Genomic DNA, 20,369 nt, shown 5'->3' with positions numbered 1-20,369 from the left:
CTGATGGAAACCAGAGCTGTGGTGGTGGGGAGACTTTTACAGAAATTGCCTCATAACCTTGAAGTTGATGTAATCTCTTCTTGCCAACTTGAAGTTTGTTTTTGCTTCTCTTGGGTACCCAGAAATAGGTGACTTCAGGAAAAGAATTAAAATGCACAAAAAACTTCTTGTACTACTCAGTTCTCCTTCTTGCCCCACCGTGCTGAAGTGGATTGTGAGTTTCTGAGTTGAGCAGTGGTAACAAGTTCTATGAGCATATCTCTTGATGGGCTGTCTGTATTTCATGGCATGCCTCACGTAAGTAAAATGTATGTCATAATAAATTCAGCTTAGTCACTGAAGCGTGCTCCTCAAGCTGTGAAGCCCTTTGTTCCTTTATGTGTCTCTTGTGCTGTGAGATGTGCTTATCTTCGGGATGCTTCAGTTCTATTCCTTCTGTATCATGGACTTTTTTGCTAATGTTTTTCTAAATGTAGCATTACAAACATTTGTGTGGCAAAACTAGCTGTGGAGAACACAACCAACTTACCTTCTGTATGGTACTTTTTCAACCCTTTGACTTCCTTCTCTTCCTGCTCCCTCTATAAGGCTAAAATTTATCCAAATACAGGAACTTAGTCTTAGTTTAGACTTCACAGTTTGCCTTTGATTTGATAGAAAAGTATATTCTTGAAAATGCAGAGCATTTCCAGACATCAAGGTGGCTCTCGTGCATTCTTGCTATTTGCTCACATAAGCATTGTAAGATATTGTTTCTTAGACACTGACAGTAATACATTCCCCAATACAAGGCAATGGAGGTGGTTTTATTTCTGCCATGGAAAGATGATCACAACATGACTAGATCGTGATCTTTTAAATCCAGTCAAACTTTGAAGCACAAAGACTAAGATTTAACTCTGCTTCTATAAGACTAAGTTGCCATAAAAAAGCTGGGTTGTTTAATAGGCTCTCCTTAAAGGAAACACCTCAGTCTCCTCCAACTCATTTCCAAAGACAACATATTGCATAAATAGCTTTAGTAATTTCATGTGCTGCTTGTTAATAAAAAAAAAAAGTAACAGCTTGCAGAGTTGCTAAAAGAATTGTGTGGGAAAATGTTTTGCTGTTGACCTAAGAGCAACCACAATAGGATCCATAAACTAGGTGACCAATGAGTTCTTTGCAAGTAGGACTGCTATAGACTGTAGCTGCACTAGTACTTGGTTGGTTAAGTGCTGTGTCACAGCCACAGAGAAGCTGAATAAAGAAGAGGTGATGTCTAATGATTAGTCTGTCTATATGGTAACATACATCCTGGAATTCCAGGGTCCCACAGATAACCTGTGCTGGACAATCCTTCGTCACAGTTTATTACTGCATTCCAATAATTGAGAACAGAAGTGTCAATTGTAAGCTTGGTTCTAATAGCCCTTACTATGGGCAGCAGCTCTTCACTTCAGGGTTTGAAACTGGACCACATCCTCCTGTCACTCTTCAGATGCTGCCCTGAATTACTGAAATAATTTGTTTTTTAGAAACTGAGTGGTCAAACGTTACTCTCAATTCCCAGAACAGAGTCAGCACTAGATACTGATGCAGATTTGGTTGAAATAGTGTGTGCCACGAACATAAGAAAACCTCTTAAAACACTAACCTTTTTGGTCACTGAAATTCTTAGCTATTGGTAGCTTCTGGCTGAGATGAAGAATGCAGAGTGTTTCTAGTAGGTGCAGTTACTTCACCCTGTGCATTCTCATTCCATTGGACCTTAAGTTGATGCAAGTCTCTTGTCATCCCTGAAAACCTGTTTTTGGGAAGCAAATTTATCAAAACGGTTATGAAGCCTTCTTGCCTTTTAAGCCTGATGTATTTTCTACTTTTCATCTCTTTATATGCTCCCAAGTTATGACAATGTGTCTGAATTTGAAATTTTTTGTACTTATAGGTTTGCAGTTCTACATCTAATGAAATGGTTTTAAATAAATACCCCTTAGTGAGTAGACTAGTATTTTGGATCACTGTGCACTTGGAGTTTTACATTGCAGTGATAGTATTACAGTGGACAAGGGGCAAGTGTAAGAGTGGACATCTGAGTGTCTGCCTAGTTGTATGCGCAGATGTACAGATTATTCCAGATATCCGAATTAATAAACCAGAATTACTTGCTGGGTGCTGTGGCCTTCACATCTTTATCAGGCAAACTGTATTTCTTTTTTGGCACAGGGTTTCGTAACAAGCACCTTTACTTGTTTCATTTCAACTTTGCAAGCTATAGCTTTTGTCTAATTATCAGACATTTTAATTGGAGCTGGCTGTGCTGTGACTTGAGTGTTTAATATGCTCTTCAGTGTGGAACCAGTTCCTGATCTGGTATGAATGGAGTAACGACACTTCAATTAAAGATTTTATGGAAAAACAAAGTGATTCAATATGACAATTCATGTAACCAAGCTTTCAAAAATCCAAAGTGAGAGTCTGGTTATCTAGTCTGTTTTGCTAATGTATTTCTTGTATGTTTGGATCCTTTGGTGCTCCTTTGTGATCAGATCAAGAAAATTGTTCAATACAGGGTGACTTTACTTTTTCTTACTCATCTGAAACATGAAAAGTAACTTATTTCTTCCTAGAAAAGTAATTAGGAAGTTAGTTCAACCTACCTGTATGTTCCTCTGGTTTTATGTGTGGCCATAGAACACTGATGTCTCTTAGGCACATCCTTGGGGGCAAATCTCTCTGAGGCAAGAACTGTTCGGCTGTGGAATATTTTCCTTTGCAACCTCTGCTGGCTCATGTAACAAGGACTATAGGGTAGAAATTAATGCTCATACAGACCTCGATTAAAGCACTTTCTTCTTCTTTAGGCTATTACATGCAGCCCATTTTCAGTATTCAACTCTCATCTACTGTGGCACTGCAGAAGAAAAGAAGTGAGCCCTGAGACAACTAAAGGTTGAAATGTCATGTTAGTAATGGATTGACAATATCCAAATTGCATCAAAAGACAGATCTTTGTTTATTTTCTGTGTCCAGCAAAACTGACATATTACAAAGAAGCTTTCCTCAGTTTTCAAAGATGGAGGAATTTGGTGCCTGTTATTAATTCAAGTTCTTGTAGCTGAAGTATAGAATTCACTGAACTAATAAGATACAGCTATTTGTAGAACGGCAAGGTATCAAATTCACCAGTACAACTGGGGACTCTTTATGTGGATAACAGTGACCCAAGTTAGTTTCAAGAATTCTATGTTCTTGTTCGGGGAAAAAGGTCAGCAGAGCATGTGCTTTTGGATATGGAGTTTAGTAGTCCGTAGAGCTCTGGGAAAATGTTGATGAATAAAACCAATTAATAGTGAAGAGGCTTTATAAGATCTAGGTTGGTTTGGTAATTTTTGTCTTCATGATAGAATTAATATTTCCCAACTTATCTGTAAATAACATAAGAAGAGAGGGGGTAGGTTCAGAAATGAACTAGCTGATGTTTTGGAAAACTTCCTTTTCAAGTTATTAAAACTTAATTGCTCTGTATATATTAGGTTTAATATTATCAGAGTCTCAAGGGATTTATGGTTCTGTCCACAGCTTGACAGACAAACTCTACAGTTCAGTAGACAGACTTAATAGGTTTAGTAAATATTAATAAAATAAATCTATTGTACAACGAAATCTTTAGGGAAATTACTGTGGTGGTTTAATTTAAAAAAAGAAACATGATCTTGATGATTTTGTGGAGTTTTCTTATTAAAATTATTTTTGGTAATTGAAGTAAGTATCATATTTACTAGATAAACTTTAATAAAAACTTCAGATGTACACATGGGGTAAACTGATAGGGAACTAAGTGGTGTGTTTTTAAAACTCTGGGAAAAAAGGTCTTTGAAAGTTACTGTTCACCTTAGGGAATGATGTTTATTTGACTGGAAAAAGAGGCCTGGGGCTTTCTTACATAGCATCTTTATATTCTTGGTATAAAAACAGTAAAAATAGAGGAAACTATCAGAGTGAAAGCAAATCGGGTGTTGTGTCCAGCTTCTTGGTTGAGCAGGTACCAGTGTCTCTGCTGGGCAATAGTTATGTGGTGTCAATAACGCTTTTTTTCCATTTCCTTGTGGAGTTAGACAAAAGGAGCTGGATGATAGGCAGTGCAGCAGCAGAGCTACTCTTGCTTCCTGAGCTACCAGGGGATGTCAGGGAAACATCAGTTTGCACCAACAGTATATGGGAACAGAACATGTGTGTTGTTGAGACTAGGATAAGCAACATGAAAACTTTGCTAGTTTGGGACACAGAGATGCTTCTGAGCTTACCTGAAATGCCACTTAAAACCACAAGTTTATAATGCATTGTAGAGCATGTTAACAGCATCTATGTTAATGCTGCCCTGTAACCTCTATATGCATTGTGCAACATAGTTACTCCTGGCAGTGGCAATTGCCAACAAATGCAACTGTCATGTGTTTTGTTGCTTTTGAATCTGTGAGGAATAAACAAGTCTGGGACAGAAGTGCATGGAATGGGTTATTTATGTGAGTCTGGCAGAGTATAGGATATTTGGAAGAAGATGCTCTTCTGTCTGTGGTTGATTACCTGCCATTAGCAGTTTTATTGGAAAATTATTTTGTAGATTGATAGTATTTTGGAGATATCAAGTAAGGACAGTGGGGAAGCCTAGTGTGCTGATTTTGAAGGGAGAAAAGTCAGCAGATAGCTGTTTAGTTTGCTTAGTATGTTTTAGGTAGAAGTTTGTGAATCTAAGGAATCATTAAGCTACTTGAGGTTGCAAATAAAATAGACCTTGTGAAAGATCATTTGACTCGTCTTTTATCCAGCACCCAGGAGCTACATAAAGTTTCATAGAATCATAGAATGGTAGGGATTGGGAGGGACCTTTAGAGATCATCAGTAACGAAACCTGCAAATAAGACGGGTTATTCTGTCAAAAAAAAAAGTATGTTTGCCAAGAATGAGTCATTGCTATTTATCAATATACTAGGAGAAAACTGTGCTCAAGGAAATAAAAAGTTGTTGCTGGAGCTGTTGTACAGAAGTGTAGTTGAATTACTAATGTCCCAAGAGCAATATAGAACTTAATGTAACTTTTTATGGTGGTCACTTATAGGAAATTCTCAAGTGAAATATTATTCAAAATGCATCTTTAAGTGAACAGTAGTCATGTAGGACCAAGCATGCATCTAGAACATCTTTGACCTCTGTAGGAGACGAAACACTCTTCGCGTCTTAATCTCTGCTCTGGGAATTTAGAGCACAGGCAAAGAAACTAACTGCTCTATATTGTCTACTCAGTGAACATTAAGTCCTGGACTGCCTCTACTTTCCAATCACAGCAGCTGTCAGAAAATGACCTGATTCCTTACTGTGTTTTTTGGCTATTAATATTGTTGTGGTTTAACTTCAGCTGCCAACTAAGCCCCACACAGTCACTCTCTCATCCTCATGGCAGGATGGGGGAGAGAATTGGAATAGTAAAAGGGAGAAAGCTCACAGGGTGATAAAAAGACAGTTGAATAGATCAAGCAAAAGCTGTGCACACGAATGAAGCAAAGCAAGGAATTCATTCACTGTGTCCCAAGAGCAGGCGGATGCTCAGCCACCTCCAGGACAGCAGGGATCCATCACATGTAATGCCATCACTCCAACTGTCCCCCCTCCGCTTCCTCCTTCTGTCCCCAATTTTATATGATGAGCATGACATCCTATGATCTGGGTTATCCCTTGGGTTAGTTGGGGTCAACTGTCCCATCTATGTCCCCTCCCAACTCCTTGTTCCCCCCACAGCCTACTTGCTAGTGAGGTGAGGTGACAGGTAGAAAAGGCCTTGACTCTGTGTAAGGTCTATGCAGAGATTACAGAAACATATCTCTATTATCAATACTGTTTCCAGTACAAATCCAAAGCATAGCCCTGTACCAGCTACTGTGAAGGAACCAGAGCCAAACCCTGCATGTACTGTTGTTATTGCTGTCATAGATATTCTGATCTTTTTTTTTGAAATGGAGGGAAGCTTGTTACACGTGTATCTAACAGAAGCCTGGTGTTAAAATGGATTAAAGTAGACTGCTTATTTTAAGATCTAAATAGGCTAAAATAGGAAGAAAATCTTTTTTTCAAATTCTAAGAAACCATGGAATAGAAATACATTCTGCTGAAAGAATTGCCAGTATAGTTCTAAGACTGTGTACTGTCTCATAAATGCAGTTTCAGTAGTCTCCAGTCTAGGTTCACATATATAAATGTCTGGTTACAATATTCTTCTCCATTAAGCATTTTTGGAACACGTGATGCTTTATGTGCAAAGGTTAACTAGGGCCTGAAGGAAGCTCAGAGCAGGAAAGTACAGATGTATTTGTAGCAATGGGGAGCACTGACCAGCTCAGGATTGTAACTACTGTTTTAAGGTGGAGTTTCTGTTGTATAACTAACTCTACCAACATCTTCTAAGAGGTGGTTTTCTGCCCAGATTAATTTCAATGTCCAAAGTCAATGTGGCTAAATCCCCAATTCCCACAGAAGATTTCACTTCACCTAGTCAGAAGGGTAGCCTATATGACACAAGAATGAATATTTTGCAGTTAGTTATGGATACTGATACTTTGCATTACTCAGACTGGAGTTAGAGCTCTGAAAGTCTTTATGGGGTCTGCCTTTTGGGTTATCAAATTGTGCTTTTGTTATAGAAACTTTAGTATGTGAACATAAAGTAAGTGAACATTATCATGAGCTTGGGAGGAATGCAGCAGCTGGAGCATTGAAGAGCTGGAATACAAAAGGGCTCAAGGGCATGTAAATTTCAGGAGTCTTGCACACAGTTGGAAAAATTGCAGTGATAGATTTAATTATTTTGGGTATTTCTGTTTCTTGTCAGCATTCATTGCATAAGGTAAAGCATCTTCAGATGGGAGAAGGCTTTTTGTGCATTTCCATTGGTATCTGAAGTATCTGATAGCATATGTCAAGAGGATGGGACAGCACTTTTTTCTGTTGTTTCTAGTGACAAGACTAGGAGTAATGGACATAAGCTGGAAAAAAAGTTCCACTTAAACACAAAGAAAAACTTCTTTACAGGTGACAGCAATTTTTTAAAATGCTCTGCCAATGTCAGCATTTTAGACAGCTCTCCTCTCACTGTTCTTACATTACTGAGTGAGAGTTATTTGCTTACTGTAACTAACACTTGCTATAGACCTAACAAATGTTCAGATAGTGAAGATGTCTGCCAATGCAGCTGGAATGTTTCCTAGCATCTTGCGTGTTAAACCCAGTTATGTTTCTTTTCTTTCCTAGTATATGACTCGAGCACTGTAATTCATGTAGTTTTAAAAAACTACAGTCCCAGGTAAGCTTTTCTACTCCTACTGTCCTCTTATTGAATGCCAAATTGTAGAGCTCTCAGCTTTAGTTTTGGGGCATGAGAGAAAATCCAGTTGCCCACATGCTCGCTATTGCAGCCATCCCATTTCTACTTTTTTCTCTGACAAGTCTGTTTTTCCCAGGTTTTCCTGATAATGAAGCTGTTTTGTCTTAAACACAAGCACTGTTTCATCTTTCATTGTGTCATCTTTCCAGTTACTTGCTGAAGAGGCCAACTCAGGCAGGAGAAGGCTGCCTTGTTCTCTGCTTGTTAGGCTCTGCTATGTTAGAAGTCCTGAGAGGTCACAAGATGGGACTCAGGCCAGGAATGGAGTGGCCAGGATTGCCTGTTGCACTCTACCTACTCTTGGGCAGCTGCTGAAGAGCAGAATGCTTAAACTAATTCTTTAATGAGACACAAGTGATGTTCTGGGACTGTAGATGAGCTCAGGTGTCCTTACAGCAACTCCCATTTGGATGGGAACAGTCAAGAAATGCGTGTGTACCCCATTTCCAAGAGACAGTTGGGAAAGAGGTAAGGTCATGAGAGTACAGCTTGAATCAGGTCATTCTGAGAACACCTTTGTGTGTTGCTTTGTTGCCTAGTTGGCCATGGGTAAAAGGAAAAAAATGTAATCCAAGGAATGTGAGTAACTTCTGATGCTTGTCATGCTGTGAAAGTAGAAGTTGAGTCTCAAAGGCTATTTCAAGAATTATAAGTTCTCTCATATTTCTGTTCAATACCTGTATTGTGTTTAAATCAAAACCAGGGCTTAAGAAAACAACTTGAGTTAAAAGCAATCTGCTCCTTAAAAGCCAGTTTTATTACAGAGCTTGCCTGTGCTAATCAGCCACTCTGGAATGTTAGAAACAGATTTGATAGTACACAAGCACTTGAAAGGAAGACTAATATGACAGGTTGGCTTGTTGCACGTGTGGGACTTTCTTGAGTAGCTTTGAGTTTACGGTTTGCTGTTTGGCTTAATGCTCAAAGCAGTTTCCTTTTACTTAAGTAGTGGAATAACTTTGGCTATGAACTCTGACAGCGGTATGGCCTCTGTTACTTACACTAGCATGCAACTGAGCTATTAACCACACAGACGCTAATAGTGATGGGGTTTTTTTTTCCAAAGGGGATTTTGGAGAGGAAACAGAGTAGAAGACTAAAAGTAATTGAAGCTCTGGCTTTCCCTAGCCCTTTTTAAATATTATTAGTCTGTAGAGACGAAGATTCTGTCCTTACAGCTTTATTTTGATGTCTTACAGCCTGACATTACCTGACATGAAAAGGTAAACCCAAAGCATTTTCTCTTTCAGACTTAAGATGTAACGAGACTTGAAAATACTAAATTATTTTTTCATAATGAGCACTCTTTTTGGACCATGGTTGTGTCTGTACTGGCAACATACTGCAGCATGAGAAAATCACGTCGAGGCAATCCTGTCTTGTACAAATCAATCAATTCCATAGTATGTGTTTCCTTTGTATAGCAGTCTTCTGGAGAAAAGAGGGGTTCGGTCATCCAGTCTATAATTAATTGTGGCTAGTGTTCAGTCTTATACTGTAGTGAACATGTATTCCTTATTGCTAGCAACGATAAAGCCCCTTCACTATAGTCTTGGCTATGTTGTTGGCTGTTGTTTCTGTATCCCTTTCAGGAAAAGTTGTTCTAATCTCATTGAATCAGGATCATTGTGTTCTATACGTATCAATCTAGGTAGTATAACAGTGATAATATACATGCGCATTACCTTGCTTTTTTATGTACACACCAATATGTGCATTTACACACATGGGAAAGTCAAGCTGTGTAGCCAAGATCTGGGTCTTTTAAGCACCCTAGATGCATATAAGTAGAAAATACCACTATTTTTTTTTTCCCTGAAAGTAACTTAGAGGCTGTTTGTATATCCACAAACCGGTGTCATTTTCTTGGCTGAATTCTCCTTTGCAATTTGGACATCTGAGTGTACTAACACCGTACAGCACTGAAGCATGTGGTTAAGGTGCTGTAACGCAGAAGCCTGTATCTTCATGATCTGAAGCAGAAGGTTGTGATACTTTCTTGATCTGAAGACTTAGCCAATGAACTGAAAAGCTGTCTTTTATCTTTGGGAAATTAGCAGGAACGTAACTACCTTGGAGGTCTATACAAGAGCTTGTTTCTGTTCCAGAGAAGCTGAACTGTTACACTGGAAAGAGAAAAAGCAGCCGGGGCTTGTTCAACAGAAGCAGAAGGGAATAAAACAAAAGCCTTTTCTGTTGAATGAATTCAATAAAGCTAAAATATCAAAATAGAAAGACACTGGGGCACTATACCTTGTTAGCAGAAGTAGCAGACTGCTTCTTCTTGGCAGGGTACAGTTTCTTCTAATAATTACACAGTTCTGTTATGCCTAAAACAAGCCTTTCTTTCTTGCTTTTTCTGTAGTATGAGAGATAAACTGACACATACCATAAACTATTCTCTGTTCTCATACCTGATATGTATTGAAAGCAATAGAGAGTTTGTGAAAAATTGTGTAGTAAGGCGAATTCTGTTCTTTGTGTGAGGTGAACGGGATTTTAGCTCTACCATTGGAAATGCTTTGTCATCCCAGGATAGATGTGTTAGGAATATGAAACAAGTTAGAAATATTTTACATGTTTAACTGAACAAATGTGGTATTTTTTATAACATTTGAAGAATGTTTGGTGATTAATTGCTCCTTTAACTGCAGTTGTTTCTACGGTTGTTTCTTATGGTGCAAACTTTGTCTTCTGAGAACCCAGAGGTTGCAGAAGACTAATGGCTTTCAAAATAGTTCCTTTGGCAGCCATGTTGCACTGGCTGACTACATAGAAGGTTACTTCTTTGGGCTGAGAATACTGAGATCTGCCACTTCTGGCAGCACACACTGCTTTTATACTTAATCTTCAAGGCAAGAGGTAACTGATTAGTGAAATCCTGAACAAATCAGATTTATCTTGCAAGTTGAAAAATGCTTCTCCTCCCTCTTATTTCTCACCCTCTGCCCCCAGGAGTCCTCAGCTCACGGGTTGCAAGGAGACTGAATTCGTTAACAAAAACATCACTATTTTTCACTGAGTGCCTTAAGTTTAGTGTGCAGCTATCTGGCATTCTGCAGTAAGCTTGACTTGAAATAACTACATACTTTTCAGGTGGTCAGCTGTTTCATACTGTTCTTTACCATGATCTTGAACTACCTGCAATGCTTTATACAGGATGTGTATTTGAGATGGTGCATCTGACTGATGTATCTGGAGATGATTTCTTTGTGATCAGTCAAAACTTGTAGAAGATCTGTTTGATTTTTTTTTTTTTCCTTAAACTGCATGGAACATGCTTGGAGATAAATATGCTGCTGACAAGATAGAGGTTCCTTCAGGGTTTATTTTCTTTTTGATTTACCAAGTTCCCTGACTCCTGTCAGTTTGCTACAGAACTGAAAATGCCCTAGAACAATTATCTACAGCTCTTATTATAGTTCTTGATGATCCAGTTCTTCTGACTTTCAGCTGTCACTGGAGACATAAAAGTACTGATATGATCTGTTTATCTAAATTTTGAAGGCAGGATTTGGTCTGTATGTGTGATAACCTGAGATGTGCTATGCAGATTAAAGACTCTGTGTATAGACGTTTAAGATTACTTAGCTTACCGTGAAGGAATTTCAGGTTGAACTTAGATTAAAAGCCATAAAAATTATCTCAGTGAGGTCATCTAATATCTTTGGGTCCTCTATATGATGTATTTCTTGATATGGTAGATCCTATTCATCAAGCAGAATCATGGTGCTATTAAATAAGCAAGTATCGCTGTGTAGAATCAATTCAGTCACTTGATGTATTTTTAGGAATAGATTCTTGTTGTCTTACCTTACATTTTTGTTGATATTTGTACTTGCTGTATAACAATATTTGCCTAATTTTATATGTTGTGACTAGATGAGCTTACTTTCATAAATGAGGTTGGATGAACAGATGCCATATTTCTGATGTTTTGTGGTATCTGAGCTTATTAAATATTGTGCAGGAGAAATTCAGTTGTTGCTTGATCAGCTTCTACAGGCTCTTGTGGGAAGGCAGGTGACCCCAATAACATCTTTAGAATAAATTATCCGCTCATTCCACTCAGAGTGAAATTGAAGCTCCGAAGGGCTTTGAGAGGAATCTTGAGAGTGATTTTGAAACTGCAGGTTTTCTGTGTTGTACCTGCAGAAAGGGTTTAGAACAGATTATTTCCCATACAGTGTACATACATGCTCCTATTCTCACCAGACTCTGAGAGTGTTAAACTATTTTGGCACTCCTGTCAGAGGAATCTGGGATCAAATATCTTATAACTAGTTCAGGCTGAAGTTTTGTCAAAATCATACTTGTTTTATATTGTAGAGGGAATACAGGACACTGGGTTATACATTTCAGGCTTTGGAGAATTGCTTCAACGTGGTGAAGTCAAGTAATTGATTGATACTTTTTAGTTCAAGTTCAGGCTTTATCTCTGTGAAGTGTCATGGGAATGCTCACATATGTCATGAATGCTCACATAGCTCTTCGGCATGTAATGCAGCACTAAACTAATAGTGGGCACAGATGCTGATGAGCTTGGCTTTTTGTTAGATTTTCATCTTACTGAAAAGACTAAATTGAACGTAGTCAGCTTCAGTCAGGATCTAATCTCCCATGGTCTATTTGCTCAGTAATTTTGTGTATACGGGTTGAATTTCAAGTGAATTATCCATTTTTAGGTATTCAAGGCTTCCTAAACTGGGAGATGCTCCTAGTATTTCCTTTGAAATGCTAAGTTGTGAAGTATTTGCAGTTGGTTTCTTCAGCTTTCAAAGATTCTCTTGGTTTTGGAACTGGAGAATGCCCTATATTCTGTTCTTCCTGTAAAGCTAAGGAACGGATGGACTCATAAAACAGGGTTTTAGAAATGTGTTACTTTTCAGAGGCATCTCTGCATAGCTATGTTTTTTAGTGAGTTAGTAAACAAAACAACTTTACTGCTAATATTTCTACTTCTGTCTTTACAAGAGTGTTACAGGTGAAGGGTTTTCAAATGGAATTGCACAGTTTAGTCTCTTGACATATTACTGAGTTGATGGTATTAGTCCATCTGTATCCTCATAGTGATAACTATTTCGAGGCTTACTGATGTTTAGAGTTCCCATTTATTTGGCACCGAAACATGGCTTTTGGATCATTTTGCTGTAAGCAGGTGACATAGATCATGGATGCAAATACTAATTAAAATACAGCAGCATTTGCTAGGTGCACTAACTTTAAAAGCACAGAAAAGCAGGTAAATAATTAGTTGTTTGAGGATTGATCAGTTGTATAAAGTGACAAAAGAGGAAGAGCAGAGGAACCTGACCACCAAAAAAATCCTGCAGTTGGCCTCCTGTGCACAAGAACTTTCTTTACTAGTCACTGTGGCAATGTACTTTGCCCTCTTGCTTATAACTAGGTTTTTGGAGGTTGTCTGTCTGCACTCATAAATTGGTGTTTGCTGTTCTAGTCAAGTTTAGTGCAGAACTTGCAAGACTGGCAAAAAGGAATATCTACTTTTCCTTTGTTTCAAAGCAGGTTTTAATATTAGCACTGTCCCCTGTGCTGTTTATTGTGGAAGGTCCTTCCAGTGACTCTTTGGCCCAACAGGTGTTGCTCCAAATACTTGTATCTTGTTTCACAAGCTTTGGTTTAAACATTAGTTTGTCTTGACTTTATGTTCATTATCCCTATTCTTCTGTAACTTCTGCCAGATGTCCTTACAGGTCCCCCAGGTACAGCAACTAGACAAGTCTGAAGGGAAACACTTGACAAAACATGTGGTGAAGCTTCTAAGTTGCAATTAAGATACAGTGGAAATTTTTCTATGAAGTATTAGCTGGCTAATGTTATCTTCTATGAGATTACTCAGTGAAGTACTTGCTTTTCTTAAGTCTTCCTTAGAGAATTTTTCATTTAACGCTAGGTGGACGAGTGTTCTGGCTTTGTCATGTTTACATGAAGCTGTTTCTGGTAAAGGGGAAGGGACTGTAAAGGTAGCTCCTGTAAAAATGTGCTCACAACTTTCTATGGCTCTCAGTCAGACCCAGTTCTGGGGCTGAGCCAATTGGGCACATTCAAGATGACTTTTTAAGAAGAAGCAGCTGGGAGAGGAGGGGTTGTTCTTTTCTGGGATGTGGTTGAAGGAGTTGGATGAGAGAAGCAACCATGCAGACCCTGGGGTCAGCAAGAGAAGAGAGGAGGAGGTGTGCTGGAGCAGAGACCCCCCTGCATCTTGTGGTGAGATGGCAGCTAGAGGTACTTTCTGGATTTACAGTTAGTATAGAAACAAGGAGTAAATGTAGTTGATTTACCTTCCAGTTAAAGTTACAGGTTGAGTATCTCTTACAGCAGAAGCTTGTTCTGTGAGGATCCCTTCAGCTCTTCAGAGATGGAGAAAAAGCTATGCAAGAAGGATGCATGAAATCTAGGTGCCCCAAAAGGTCAGAACATAAAGCTGATTTAGGCTTCATGTGTGTCTCGAAGATCACAGAGCTAGGGCTGACTGAGCTGAAGAGACCTCCTTGTCTGCATGATGCTACGTGGCATCTGGATTTCTTCCCCAGACCTTCTGCCCTGTGGGCCATGTATCACTCTAGGCTTAGGATAGATAGAACATGAGTGTAGCTGCTGAGCAAATGAGGCTTCATTTCTTTTTTCCTCTGACCATCTCTGTGACTTCATCAGTTTTTCTAGGGAAAAGCAGGGGAGGAAGAAGAGGTTTGGAGCTGGTCATCTTATAGTACTTGTCCAGTTCTTCTCTGTCAACTTACTCATGAGATAAATTTAGAGAACGGCTGTTACCCAGCTCAAGTCTTCTGCAGCCAAAGGTTTTGCAAGTCCTACTGACTTGTTTTCTTGGCAAGTATCTGATACTGCCTTTCTGTGTTGGATACCAAATTGTCTCATACAGTAACATTTCTTGCTGCAGCACACAAACTTTCCAATCTCTTGTGGGAGGAGATGTACTATATGGTGTGCTGCTGTTCAACAACAACAATAATAGCAATATATCAGAACAATAACAACAACAATAAACTCATCTCTAAATTCCAAATTCACGAAGCATCATGTGAAAGTTATTAGTATTTGTTCTGTTAAACTACAAAATAATAGCCTGGGAAACCCCACAATTTGTTCCTGTTTAAGTACAAAAGTTGGGCACAGCAGGGTGTTTTTCTGAGGCTTTAGCAATTGAGAATATACAAACATGGTATTACAAGTTTTTTTTTAAGATCCTGAGAGTGCAGTCCTGAGGGAAGACTCCACAAATTCTGCTTCAAGATGTCATCCTTTTCTGCCTGTCAACAAATTGTATGATGGGGTCGGTTTATTATGGAATATGCCACCATATCCTGAATTTAACTCAAGCACAGAGACTATTACATTAACTCTTAAGTGCATTTGTGTGAGAATTGTTCGTCTTCTTAGAATCAATTCGCTCAACCATGTCAAATATGCCAAAGTGGAACAGAAATAAATGGAAACCTAATTTCTTTAGCTTCCTCAGTTTGAGCACTGCAGTTGACTTTTGCCATCTAACGGATCTCTTTCTAATGTTTGTGCCCTGAAGCTTTGTTTTACTTGGTGGTCTTTATATGAATGGTTTCTCAAGCCCTTGTGAAGCTTGAATTAAACTGATGATGTTGCTCAGATTCAACAGGGAGCTTAAGCATGTGCACATGTACAATACTGGCTAATGAGGTGTCTGAATAGCTCACTGAATCAGGGCTACTAATCTGGTGAATTTTTCAGTTGATGTACCTGTTGAGCTTGAAGTAAAACTGGGTGCTCAGTGTGTCTAAAGGAAATCTTGAGGGAGGAAAAGTTTATTATGGGTAAGTTAAGTTCATGTTTTTTTTTCCTTAATGGTCTTTTTTTTTGTCAAAAGTCTACACAGACCTTCTGTTTACTGTTGTTGGGTACTTGGTAAAAATGATGTGGGTGCTCTACAGATCTGAGTTTATCCTGATACTTTGATAGGACTACTATTGATTTTTGCTTCATCCTGCTTGTTCTAGTAAAGAATGGGTTTATACTTGCTTGATGTGACTCGAAGAAACTTATCTTCATGTCAAACACACAGTAAAAACTAGTTATCAAAGTAGAGATTTCTGCTTTAGTTACGAGTAATGAGTTGCCCACAGAAGGATACAGTTCCCCATGGCTTTCAAATATTTGTTCCTCTGCTTCCTAAGGAAGTCTTATTATATACTCAGAGAGATGTAGGGATAGTTTCTTTTGCTTAATTACACTGACATATGGGAGAAGTAGCTTGTTTTCTTGATTAAAACATAGCATTTGTAAGTAGTTGGAAGGAACAGAAGTAATTAGTGGTTTTTTTAGTGTATAAGCGGTTATGTGGTAAGTTAGCCACATATGGAAGAGTCTATCCAGAGCTTTACAAAATTGTTTACATGATGTGCCTCGACTGTAATGCTTGATTTACTTATTTGCTTATTGGGGTATAATTTTTGTTTTTAGTTTTCTGACATTATATGTAAAATGACTAACTTCAATGACCATGATGTGGTAGGCTTGTGCATAACCATGATAATAAACAAGGGAGAGAGTGACTTCATCTGATGAGAAACATCACCTTTTGTAAGTTTTCCTGCTGCCATGTGACTCTTTCTGTTGGGTAACAGATGATGGACATTGAATATCCCTTCTGAAGTTGTGCTCAGGTGTGCCTCTGCAGGAGGGGCTTGTTGGGCCCTGGCCCTTCACCTGCCTTTGAGTCAGATGAAGCAGCAAATGGAAAATGAGGTTTAAGTGTCAGAAGAGCTACACAAGGAATAAGGGAAGGGACAATCTCCCTTGGTTTCAAATAGTCAGAGAAGTTTTAATCCTGGAGAAGGATGGGGGTAATTCTGCATTTGAGAGCAAGGGAAAAGTTTGAGCAAGATAACAGGGACAAGGGTTCTTGGGTTAAAATTCAGTTATTGATGACATTACCCAAACTGTATCCATTATACCATACTTGGGATTTCTGTGGATGTTGTCACTCCATAGTAGTGTTGAACCACATGGAACAGCTTTCTTCTCTGAAGACATACCCTTGTTTTCCTGGCAGCGGTCTGTAATCATTTAATCACAGTCATTCATGTAGTTTGTGTTCAATTTTTAGGCACAGTGTAAATAAAACATGCATGGAGTCATAAATCTAATCCCTCACAGCTCAATGGGGAAGCCAGGAATGATGTAGTCAATATTATAATGAAGAAGGTGCAAAATACCATCAGTGTCTGAAATGGCTGAATTGTGCATTCTGTCATAATTACTAACTTAATCTGTGCATTTGCTTCCAGGTTGGGGCTAGTTTTTTAGTGAGTCAGAGTGAGGTGGTTTTCACTATCATATCAGAATGAGGTGAGAGAAAATAAGTTGTGAAGCAGCAGCTTCTGCTTTTTTTTTTTTAATCTTCTTTCCTTCCCTTTCTGTGGAAATGGCTTGATTCTCTTCCCAGCTGTTTGGCCCTGGAAAGCTTAGTTGCTTTGCCTACTTGATATCCCTCTTCTGCTCAGTGATGCTGTCATGCTCTCAACTTCTTCACAGCCTAAAATTAATTTCATCTCCAGTGTTTTTGGGGGTTTCCTCCTTGCCTACATGCTGTTCTGCCTCCTGCTCTACACTAGAGGAGAGGTGACCTTTCTCCCCTTGCTAGATTTTTTTATTAATTTCTCAGAGTTATTGATGGTAACTGGAGACTGAGGACTCCACTTTAACAGACCCTCCACCTGAGATGCCCGAGCAGGCAGTTGTATTCTTGCAGTCATTCCTGACTGGTTGCTTTTTGTCATGGACATAATCTAGTTTTTGTGTGGCTGGTGGTGTCTTCTATTTTACAGGCTTTATTTGTGTCAAACTGATCCAAGCAAACCCAAGAAATTTGTGCAGCACAGGGCTGGAAGTGCTGGCATATTTAGCAATTTTTCAATACATTTCAGACTTTTAATATACTCATCAAGATTTTTGTGAGAAGCATTATTCAAGGCAAGCTAAAATCTGTAGCCTCTAACCAACAGAGTACACTCAATCTTGCTACTCATAGTATGATGGTGACTGTGTCTTGACAGAAGTCAGAACAAGATCACTCAGTATTATGCATGGAAAACTTATTGTAAATGAAATAATGATTTAATTTGGGAAGCTAATGTACTTTTCTGAAACCAGATGATTTATATGAGCTGGAAATAAAAAAGATAATGGAAAAAATCCTTTACCACGATTTTATGAATATGGGCATTTCAAGGTAATTGATGTCATCCTTTAGTCAATCTTTGTGAAAAATCTTAACAGAAAGGTAGCACTTTTGCTGATTATTGAAGTAAAACATCATTGGAATGGTCAAAGTCCAAAGTGTTTGGGATGATTCTGCTGTTACTGTGATGGAAGTTAAGTTTGGAGTCGTTGTGGTTGCTGATGGCTGCAGTCAGGATACTTCTAGCCAGGGTCAATATTACTATTACAATCTTGTTTAAACTTTACCACCAAAATGGGAGTGGGGGGAAATGAGAGGAATAGAAGACAGCGTTGTGGTGCCCAGAATCCAGCACTCTGGAGGGCTGCAGCACGAAATGCCAGAGCTACGAAGGTGACTTATGAAGCTGTGGCTCTTGGGAGGCCAGAAAGCACCCATAGACTGTGTTTATCATCTCAACCAAAAGGAACCCAATTCCAGGGAGCAGGAGAGGTCTTTTACTGTAATGCTGTGGTTCTTGATCCTGAGATCATGTAGTGTACCTCTCGGTCTTCAGCAGTTTGATGTACTGAATCAATTTCCCCCAGCTTCTCTGAAGGCTGTTTTAGTGCTTGTCTGGTCCTGTGTTCTGGGTGTCAATGGCAGGGTGTGGAGATAAGCAGGGGCCAGGGGAAGCTGAGACTGCCCCGTAATGGACACAGCCAGTTCTGCAGGGCACAGCTGAGGCTCTCGGCAAACATGACAGCACGTCTGGGAAAGCGTATTTAATAAAGGATAAACAGCTGCATAGATGGTGAGGAGAAAAAAGAGAAATCTGCAAGCACCCAGTCAGAGGAGTTTCCCTTCAATTGATTTACAGGAAAAAATGCCACCTTATTATGTCATTTTTGCTCTTTAGATTGCCCAGAGACAGCTTGTGAAAGCTTAGATGAAGAAACCGAGAAGCCGTGGTACTAGGAAGTTCCTTGTTTTGGTTTTTTTCCTCCTTGTTTCCCTCGTGGATAGATGCTGCACAGATCACTGAAGGAACTGTTTCGAGAATGTAAACTTGTTTCCCAGTATTTTAGTAGTGTAATCTGAAACTGGAGCTTTTTGGCTCAGATTTCCTTTGATGTGAAAAGATACACATTTAGATACTACTTCTGCCATCCTCCTAACAGGGGGCTCATATGCAGGTTTCTGTATGTCTTTGGTGGCTTGCTCAACCATGTGGGAAACTCCCCACTCCTGTGCTCAGTTGGATGTAGAGAGACAAATCCATATTCCTTGTCACTGCTGGCATTCACTGAGGTTATCATCCAGCAGTGAGTGATCATTTGTCACTTTATGGTAGTATTTCATTGATTCCAGTATCTGCACTTTTCATATTTACTATCCTGTGTCCTCTATGTCAGGACCTTCTGTGTCAAAGTGCACCTGCGCTTCAGATCATGAGCAACTTGTTGAACCGTTTAGCAGTGGTTACCTCAGCTGGAACTGAGTTCAGCTAGTTGCGTGGGAATGGAACAGACTGCTTTGTGACTCTTACTGCAGTAGAGTGGTTGAAATTTTGAGGATCACAGGTGAAACATGAGTGCGGTTTTTTTTCTTCCCAGCAGCAGCTACCAGTGAAAATGTTTTTAAGGCAGAGAATACTGTTTGAGTAGATAGTCATACTTCTCACTATGTTATAAGATGTGAAAGGCATGAGGTTATACCTGCCTTGCCATTGAAAAGGATGTATCCCAACTACTATGGGGACGTGCCACACGGGAAGTGTGTAAGGCTGAGTCTGTACTCAAACAAGGTTCCTAGGCGAGCCACTGCAGATTTTGCTGAATTGTCCCCTAAATTAGTATGCCTGCACAAGGTCCTGTTAACACTCTAACTCATGTCAGTGCTAGTTTGGGTGCTTGTGTACTCTGCTCCATTGCATAGTCCAGAGACGCCTTGCTCTAGTTTAGATGCGCTTTTCTTAAAATAAGAAGCAACATGATTACTTTTTGTTTATTCTTCAGGCAACAAGAGCCTCTCTGACTCAACATTGTACCAGTTTGGGGGATTCACTGGGCAAGGAAAATGATATTGCACTGATCATTGATGGCCACACGCTGAAGTATGCCCTTTCATTTGAAGTCAGACAGAGCTTTCTGGATTTGGCCCTTTCCTGTAAAGCAGTTATTTGTTGCAGGTAAGTATTTCTTGGAGTTGTTCTGGTAACAAAATAGGCAGGAAGCCTATGAAGCTTTATGTAATATGTTAACTTTCGTTTCATGCTCATAGAAATGTACACCAGGAGGAGTAATGTGATAGCCAAGAGGAGGCAAGTGGCAGTGGTGAGCCACTTGGTAATTGATAATTGATTTCTCTGCTGTGAAACTATTAAAGTGAGTCTATGCTGGAAGAAGTCTAAGAGAACTTGAGAGGTGTTCCTCTTATACCACAGACAGGTCTGTGAAAAGTGTGCATAAGGCTGACTGACAACTAATGAAGTTTAAAGTTTCAGTTCTTTGTCGTACAGGTTTCTCTACAGTGCAGCAGTAGAGCTTGTACACTTTCAAGGTGAGCTTTCAGTCAGCTGCATGTTCTGTTCTGGTGGCAGAACTCTGCTAGCTCTTGAAAACAGTCGAAGTATGCTGGAAAGCAACTTGCCGAGTAGCTTCTTTCCTGTTCCTGTGGAGGAGGAAGCAAATTGTTCAGTAAAACTGCCATCTAATAATGCAATTCTTTGTGCTGTACTACCAACTGAGTCCAATCTCTTTAATAAAACAATGAAAGATCATG

The 20,369-nt window shown here is 39.3% G+C and overlaps 1 protein-coding gene across 2 annotated transcripts in view; it reads left to right on the top strand.

The window, feature by feature from the left end:
* Positions 1 to 20,369, top strand: part of ATP8A2 (ATPase phospholipid transporting 8A2) — a 291,601-nt gene that overhangs the window by 69,694 nt on the left and 201,538 nt on the right. For both annotated transcript variants that reach the window (XM_061992915.1, XM_061992924.1), the window contains one exon: positions 19,604 to 19,776. In XM_061992915.1, coding sequence (XP_061848899.1) covers positions 19,604 to 19,776 — 173 coding nt within the window. The remainder of the gene's footprint in view (positions 1 to 19,603; positions 19,777 to 20,369) is intronic.

Source organism: Colius striatus, chromosome 1 (assembly GCF_028858725.1).
Source record: "Colius striatus isolate bColStr4 chromosome 1, bColStr4.1.hap1, whole genome shotgun sequence".
In the NCBI taxonomy this organism is placed as follows: domain Eukaryota; kingdom Metazoa; phylum Chordata; class Aves; order Coliiformes; family Coliidae; genus Colius; species Colius striatus.
The sequence above is the reverse complement of the archived record's forward strand: the minus strand, read 5'-3'. Positions and strand labels throughout refer to the sequence as shown.